Source organism: Vollenhovia emeryi, unplaced genomic scaffold (genome assembly GCF_000949405.1).
Source record: "Vollenhovia emeryi isolate VEMERY1.0 unplaced genomic scaffold, V.emery_V1.0 DF939499.1, whole genome shotgun sequence".
Classification (NCBI taxonomy): domain Eukaryota; kingdom Metazoa; phylum Arthropoda; class Insecta; order Hymenoptera; family Formicidae; genus Vollenhovia; species Vollenhovia emeryi.
The window spans coordinates 1-8,504 of NW_011966867.1; the positions used below are offsets into that span (position 1 = coordinate 1).

Genomic DNA, 8,504 nt, shown 5'->3' on the forward strand with positions numbered 1-8,504 from the left:
TGGGCATACTGGTTATACTGTGGCTTCACTTGTGCCGATCCGTTTCCCCTTCCATGTTTATAAGTTCTATGGTCTATGGAGAAAACGAACGCAGGCACTGTGGGTCTGTGGTTATACTGGGTTATATTGTGGTAGGGCCTCGACCGCGGTAACCGTGGTGTTTCAAACTCCTTTTTTTTAATTACTCCGAGGATCCGGTAATCGTGAACGTTCGTATTACATACGAGCATCAGAAGTTCCCCTTTTTAACTGTATTGCTCAGCTGTTTTGTATCAAGTAAGTATATGAGAAATTTTCCATTGAGCGCACGCTTGTCGTGGATTTTAGGTTATATTTTGTGTTTATGAGGATTCGTGACTCGTACTCGCTGTTAGCGCCGACCTATTGCTGCCGAATAACTAGATGGTTTCCTGTCGTTCGTGTCACTACTGCGACTCTTCGGATACCCAAGCTTTAGTCAAAGCTCGTTCGAGCTCGCCCGAGCCTCACGCTCACTTTTTCGCAGAATGGAGTCCAGGACTGAATTTAAGATAAAGTCGCCGCCGACCGACGCAATCTCCGCGGTCGAATTTGGACCAAACTCCACGCAGTTCCTATTAGTATCGTCGTGGGACAGTACAGTCAGACTGTACGACATACACGCCAACACGATGAGGCTCAAGTACAATCACGACCTACCGGTACTGGACGTCGCGTTTCAGGTAACTGCCAATCTCTTTTGCCTCGCTTAAGGCCAGTTTTACAAAAGTCTGTTAACCGTTGGCCAGAGTTCAGTCAAACTCTCTATCTTCTTCTATCTTATTATCTAAGAAGAGATAGAGTCAATCATCTGAAAACATTTTAACAACATGCATCACCATAAATCACTACAATTTCACTTGTATTGATTTTTGTCGTAGTAAATATTGAAATTTTTTTATCATGCAGGATTACAGAATGGAAGAAGAATCTTTTGCCTGCTCTATTATTGTATTATCTAACTTCCAAAAGCTTCCATTGTTTTCTTCTAATAACTGATCATTCTCTTGGTCACAAAATTATTTACAGGACGCTGTTCATGCATACAGCGGTGGTTTAGGAAATACCTTAAAAATGTATGACATAAATAGCAATACAGGTATTACTAAATTCTTCAATTTTATTATTCCACTTAATACTTTTATCTCAAATGTATATTTGTCTGTAGAATCGATAATGGGCACACACGAGAAGCCAATCAGAAAGATAGAGTATTGCGGAGCGGTAAATGCAATATTAACTGGTGGTTGGGACGCCGCAGTGAAACTTTGGGATCCACGAACGCCTACTTGCGTCGGTAGTTACTTGCAACCTGACGTGGTACTTGCCCTGTCCGTGTGCGGCGATAAATTCGTGGTGGGCACAGCGAAACGAAAAGTTTGCATTTGGGATTTAAGAAACATGGCAGGGATGTTCCAGAGACGAGAAAGTAGTTTAAAGTACCAAACGCGCTGCATCAAAGGTTTCCCTAATGAACAGGTGCGTATACCCTTTTGCACCATTTATTTGCACTGTTCAGCTGATGTTGCACATGTTGAGCATATGGTATTTGCATTCCTTATATATATATTTTTTTTATTTGGTTCAGGGATATGTATTGAGTAGCATAGAGGGTCGAGTCGCCGTCGAGTATCTCGACACAATGCCGGAAGCCCAGAAGAAGAAGTACGCGTTCAAGTGTCACAGAATAAAGGAAAATAATGTCGAGCATATTTATCCAGTGAACGCTATTAGCTTCCACTCCGCGTATAATACGTTCGCGACCGGCGGCTCGGATGGTTACGTGAATATCTGGGATGGCTTTAATAAGAAACGACTGTGCCAGTTTCACCGGTACAACGCTGGCGTGGCCGCGCTCAGTTTTAGCCACGATGGTTCCGTCCTCGCAATAGGTGTTTCGTATTTAAACGAGGCCGAAATTCCGCCGGGCGGCAGTGACGAGCGAGAAATTTACATAAGATACGTCAACGATCAGGAGACCAAGCCAAAGTAAATAGCAAGTTTATACAAAATGCAAATACAATGATAAAAGTGTGTGATCAGTAAGACTTGTGAATTTCCATGTATTCAAGTAGAGGAACGAATGGTAGTAGAAATGCACATTGTGAATAATTGTAAATATTCTGATTGCGGTAATTTATATGCATTTCATGGAAATAACATGGTGTGACGACTTGCAAAAGGTTCAATAAGTTGTACGTTTTATAAAAATTTTCTTGTCCAATTTTTCAGGAAATAAATCTGATTTGTATCCGTACAGATTTTCATGACATTGTCATATTCTCACCTCTATACGATATCACGATACTTTTGTTTCCATCTTCTATACTATCGACATTTAGACGATGGTTTTGACCTTGACTTGATCATACTTATATAATTTATACATAGATTGCATATCAAATGTTTTAATGTCACAATCTAGAATTCTAGATTATACTGTGACTAGACTTTTAGACTATACGTACTGCGTGCGTGATCTGAAAATACAAAACTTTCTACTTTTAATGAGATTATAAGAGATAAAGATATAATTAGGCTGAAATAAGAAACTGTGTACACTGTATACAATTTATATATTTACTAAGTGACTTTACATTATATATAACCGAAACAATAATCATAAACTATCTACAAAATTTTTTAAAATAAACAATTTTTGTATACAATGCAATGTGTGCCGTAATTTACATTAATTCTGAAAAATTTTTTAACCGATTGTTAAGAAAACGAATATGAATTATCAAAGAGATGGCGTTTGTTAATAAGTTTAAGTTGAAGCGTAAAGTATATTGCAGAATATAGGGAAGGCAATGACTCTGTACATCGGCCACAAAAAGATTTCTTTAACCAATACAAAGCGACTGATTCCCTTCTTTATTTTCTATTATATTAATTTTACATTTCAACTGTTAACACAAAATGTGGCACAGCATTTAAAAGTATATACAAGATATTTAAAAGTATTCGATCGTAAAGTGCTGAAATGTGTAAATAAAGCAGACAATTCAGGATATGGAAGTAACGCGTTACCGTTACTTTTTTTTGGTAACAGACTGGTAACGACGTTACTTTTTCTTTTGTTACTGTAACGGTAATGTATTAGGTGTACATACAAATAAGTTTCCGCCGTTTGAAAAGGTCGGCGCCACCAGTAAGTTATGGTTAAAATTGTCAGATGTAAAACGTCATTATCGTAAGGTTGGACATCAGTCAACAACCTAACTTTAAAATATTAGTGATTTTTTATCAGTATATTCTTTTGTGTGCGAAAATGTCGAGTTTTGAGCCGAATAAGCGTCATTTGCGGGAACTGTTGATTTACTTCTTCAATTTGAAGAAATCTGCAGCAGAGGCGTATCGATTGCTTGTAGAAACATATGGTGCGGCTGCCTTAAGAGAAGTTGTCGTGAGTGGTTTCAAAAGTTTAAGAACGGTGAATTTGGCATCGAAGACAAAGAACGTAGCGGAAGGCCGAAAGTGTACGAAGACGCGGAATTGGAAGCATTATTGGATCAAGATTCGTGCCAAACGCAAGAAGAACTTGCACTTACATTAGGAGTGACTCAACAAGCAATTTCACATCGGTTGAAATCATTGGGAATGATTCAAAAACAAGGAAATTGGGTTCCATATGAACTGACGCCGAGAAACGTTGAACGCCGATTTTTCACATGTGAAACGCTGCTTGCCAGGCATAAACGAAAGGGTTTTCTGCACCGTATAGTCACTGGAGATGGATCCACTATGATAATCCAAAAAGGAAGAAATCATAGGGGACCACCTGGCCATGCTTCAACATCTACAGCTAAGCCAAATATTCATGGGAAAAAACTCTTGTCGTGTATTTGGCGGGATCAGCTTGATGTCGTGTATTATGAGTAGCTCAAACCGAACGAAACCATTACTGGGGCTGTCTACCGAACACAATTGATGAGATTGAGTCGAGCACTCAAGGAAAAGCGCGCCCACTACTACTCCAGACACGACAAAGTTATTCTCCTGCATGATAATGCTCGTCCACATGTTGCGGCGCCGGTCAAAACCTATTTGGAAACACTCAATTGAGAAGTTTTAGGCCCGGTCTACAATGAGTAATTGTTAGTCAGAAGTCGGAACTATATGTCGGTCCTGCTTCTTCCACCCAGAAAGGAAAAGGATCAACATATAGTTGCGACTTCTGACCAACGACTAACGACTCATTGTAGACCGGGCCTTAACCCACCCGCCGTATTCACCAGACATTGGCTGCGTTCGGGGAGACGCTATTAGCGCTGAAAACGTCAGTCTATCTTCGTCACTCACTGTACGTCGAACAAAGATAGAAGACGCTTTTAGCGCTGAAAGCGCGCTCCCCGAACGCACCTATTGCTCCTTCTGATTTCCACTTGTTTCGATCGACGGCGCATGGCCTGTCTGAGCAACACTTCACATCACATGAAGATACCAAAAATTGGGTCGATTCGTGGATAGCCTCAAAAGCTGAAGCATTCTTCCGACGCGGTATCCGTATGCTGCCAGAAAGATGGGGGAAAAAGTAGTGGCAAGCGATGGACAATACTTCGAATAAAACATTAGGTTCCGTTCTTTCAAAATAAATGCCCAATTTTTGATAAAAAAAAACGGCGGAAACTTATTCGTACACCTAACATATTTAGCAAGTAGCACCTAGTAATTTCTTACAAGTTCCTCTTTATAATACAAAGTTCAATAAAATGAGACTTATTCTATATATTATCAAAAATATTTTTACCGCGCAACATTATATATTCTGTATTACGCATTTACACACAATTGTTGAATAATTATGTTTCCTTGGTTTTTCTAACCCTTTTTGCTTTTGTCGGACCGTCAGACTTGCTTGTATCAGGATACATGTTCTTAAACTCAGGCGTTAAATCGGTTGTTTTCTTGTAGGTTCTCAAAACTGAAAAAGAATTTGGTATAAACTCGATATAAATTCATTCTCTCCTGTCAAAGTAGTAAGATTTTTGTCCTCTGTATACATATGTCTCTTCCCCCCCCCCTCTCTCTCTCTCTCTCTCTCTCTCGAATTGTTACTGTAATTGATGTTGCTCACATGATTGCTCGATGGAGTCAATCGGCGAAGGCCCGGGTTCTTTGTCCAAAGCTAACTTCTCCACTATTTGTATCTGACACTCCAATTTATAGGATTTGAACTTATATGGATGGTAGTCCATGTCGAGTTGGTCAATCGTTTTCTTCCACAGAGCAACTTGTTCGTCGGTTACACGATTTTGGGTGTCATAATGTATCAACGCTTCGCTCTTGTCTCCTATATTCCCTGATACAAAATTAAACTCGTTAAGTAAGGAATATTTCTCTTTAATAGCGTTCTTCCGCAAAGTATAGGTAGATATACCTTGGTACGCTACTTTCGATAGATAAAAGCCACCCAGGTCAGCATTCGGAATCATGTAGCAGAGATTAGTCTGAGTGTTCATCCGAAGCGTAAAAGTGCACACTACCATTTTCCCTTTAGCGGCGCATTTATTTAATAAAGCGCCGAAGAACAACAGATTGTCTGCGAGAAAAAAACAAAGACCATATTACTTTTGTAGTAATTAAACATTGCGATATCACGCATAGATTTCCTGCGTTAAAACAAAATCGTATATACTTCATATCGCATTACCTTTACGAGTGCTACTGTAATCCGCCCTGAGAAAGTACTTCCGTTTAACGTGGTATCTGAAAAGATCGTCGGGTATAGGCCTCACGCCGATTATCTTGATGCCCGGTGGATGCGTATGCTTTAACCGGTAGAGCTCCGTTTGTGTGAAACGCAGCTTCGTACCGCCGATTAACTCTTTACTTTCTAAGTTAACTTCCTCCGGTATCACGAAAGGTAAATCAAGTTCCTCGCTGTCGCTGTTCTCCTACAATAAATCAAGCAAAATTCAGACATGAGAGATAAAGAAAAACTCCAAGGCGTCCGACGCGTGTATTTTAAAACTTTCGATTACGTTATGCGAGAAAATATACCTCGTTGAAGAGATCCTCGCTCTTGAAATACGTCGATCTCGACAAAACTTGATTGGTCGCTTTGCTCAGCGGCTTGGTTCGCAAGCATCTACGCTTTCTGTAAAAAGTGACGCTTGCATTGTCGCTTACAAATACCCGGCGACGATGTTGCGGAAATTAATATTATTCTCGCTGACGCGAGGACCCACCTGCCCAGAGTACGCACGACCAAATCAATCTCCAGGCCATCGTACATCTGGAAGCATAATCGCGCGATATTTTTCGACGGCGCTTTAATCTGTTGCACTAGGTCCATCAGCGATGTCATTCTGTAGACACCCACGTCCGTTTTCCTCGACAGCATCTCCAAATCTTTGTAGAACTGATCGTGCGTCCAATCCTTTCCTAAACCGATCACGTGCAGTTTAATATCCACGTCTTTCAAGGATGCCGCCTTCGATCGGATGCGATGTTTCTCGTCGTCTGGGAGTTTAGAACTGTGACAAGTGATCAGAACTATCCTGCGCTTGGTGAGGACAGTTTTTATCTTTCCGAAAATGTCCTTGGTGTATGTCAGTGCATCATCAAGTGGATAAGCGTCGTCGGATTTTATGCTCTGGTAACCCTTCATGCCGCTCTTAACTGTGAAAATCGTTAGGGAATCGTCAGCTTGCGCTCTTTCACCGTGTTATACTCACCATTGATTGGAATTGATCAAGTGAACATTAATAATTAATTTCTATCTCTTAAACAATTGGTTTCAATTTACAATTCTTCATTACAACTCAACTTTTGCAGAACAATACTTACAATTAGATTCGTATACACAAACTATTGTACTCATTTCTTATGAAATATATATTAGCTAAAGCCTCTGATTTATGTGTGTTCATATTTACGCTTTTAATTTAACGCTTGTATTTCAATTTATTTACTTAATGCTAAGTTATTTCTCTCAATATAACTTTTTATTTTTACTTTTATGTATTACGATAAAATCTTAATTATTTTATCACTGTCTTGTTAAATATCAGTATAAAATTAAAAATTGTACTGAAGAAGGCTTATTAAAGCCTTGTTATGATAACTTTTTATCTGTACTTTCATGCTTTACGATAAAATCTTAATTATTGTATCATGGTCTTGTTGAAGATCAATGTGAAATTTAAGGATGTATCGGACCTATCTTCAAAATAGTACAAAGTCGCTAAAAATTTGTGAAATTGTTCTTTTAGTCTTCCTAATTTATTGGAGAAAAGTAAAAATGCATCCACTAAACGGTTGCTGAGATATAACTATTTTAATTTACACTGATTTTACACGTACTCTTATGGGAAAAGCCGATCTTCACGGATAAAACAGCTAAAAAAATGTAGAACAAATAGTACCAGTGTTTTGAATTTTTTTATACATCTAGTATATGAATAGGTGAAAATATCTACCAAGTTTCAATAGTCTTTACTGCACCATTTTAAAGAAATAAAATATAATAAAATATAACTTGAGATATTCGTGCTGTCGGCTCGAATTTTTAGTTTTGAAAATATTTGACGTTATTAAGAATTGAAATCAGAGTATTTTCACTATCAAAAGTTTAGGCTCATAAGTGAAAAAAAATCGCAAATAATTCAGGAAAAAACATTTGTAAAGAGAAAAATACCTTTGTAGGAGTACAAATAAGACTCCAACTATCGTTCAAGTTTCTTACATCTAGATTTACTATGCGTTAAGAGTAGATATTGAAGTATTTCCAATTTCATGCACTTTTGTCTAAGATTGTACGTCCTATACATCCTTAAAATTGTACTGAAGAAGGCTTACTAAGGCCGAAACATTTACTACTTAATTCGAGACAATTGTTACAGAATAAAATATCCACAACTTTTGTTCCCCCTTTAATTTGCATTGCATCAAAACTAGCAAAGTTTTCTTTTAATTATGATAATTATACTTGCTCAGTTTTCTGACCAGCTGCAAGTCGTCTAGGGTAACGACTCTGAGTTCGTGCAAAGTCTGAATGTTCTTCCACGCCGAGTTGGTGTCGTTACCCTCGGTGCCAAATAACACCACACCCATCCAATCCTGCATACTCCACGCTAGCTTCTGCCTCAGGATTTGCTTGTACAACTGCCGGTATAGTTAGTGACAATCAGTTGTACGTAAAGTTGTTAACCAAACCAACAAATGCAACACTACAACTAGCCTTGAAAAACTTTTGGATGTGACTGAGCTTCGTCTCCGGTTCTATCTCAAACATCTTCTGCGTAGCATCAACGAGAAACAATGTAGCCTCTCGTACTCCGTACCACTCACTCGTCTGCGACTCTTCTTCCCCGTCCATATTATAATCTTGTACGTCGAGTGCCATTTCTGTTATCAGCATAATTGGTTACTAGTAATTATTTTGCAATAACGTCTCAGAAAACATTATAATATTGAAATTGTCTAAGCGAGAGAGGGGGGGGAGAGAGAGAGAGAGAGAGAGAGAGAGAGAGAGAGAG

At 38.8% G+C, this 8,504-nt stretch overlaps 2 protein-coding genes across 3 annotated transcripts; one reads left to right on the forward strand and one right to left on the reverse strand.

Moving 5' to 3' along the window:
* Nucleotides 1-81: 81 nt before the first annotated feature.
* Nucleotides 82-2,276, forward strand: LOC105557387 (mitotic checkpoint protein BUB3). 2 transcript variants are annotated; one of them, XM_012004622.1, is made up of 5 exons: nucleotides 82-276; nucleotides 349-701; nucleotides 1,048-1,117; nucleotides 1,187-1,497; nucleotides 1,607-2,276. In XM_012004622.1, the coding sequence occupies exons 2-5, from the start codon at nucleotides 507-509 to the stop codon at nucleotides 2,009-2,011; spliced, it is 981 nt and encodes a 326-aa protein (XP_011860012.1). In that variant the 5' UTR covers nucleotides 82-276; nucleotides 349-506; the 3' UTR covers nucleotides 2,012-2,276. The 2 variants fall into 2 exon arrangements, with proteins under 2 accessions (XP_011860012.1, XP_011860013.1); XM_012004623.1 differs by having other exon boundaries at nucleotides 83-276; nucleotides 506-701.
* A 2,488-nt stretch (nucleotides 2,277-4,764) lies between these two features.
* LOC105557386 (ATP-dependent DNA helicase 2 subunit 1-like) lies at nucleotides 4,765-8,400 on the reverse strand. The gene is made up of 8 exons (XM_012004621.1): nucleotides 8,207-8,400; nucleotides 7,959-8,130; nucleotides 6,213-6,645; nucleotides 6,025-6,121; nucleotides 5,675-5,918; nucleotides 5,402-5,563; nucleotides 5,099-5,323; nucleotides 4,765-4,945 (listed from the first exon to the last, which is right to left on the reverse strand). The coding sequence occupies exons 1-8, from the start codon at nucleotides 8,384-8,386 to the stop codon at nucleotides 4,824-4,826; spliced, it is 1,635 nt and encodes a 544-aa protein (XP_011860011.1). The 5' UTR covers nucleotides 8,387-8,400; the 3' UTR covers nucleotides 4,765-4,823.
* Nucleotides 8,401-8,504: the final 104 nt, after the last annotated feature.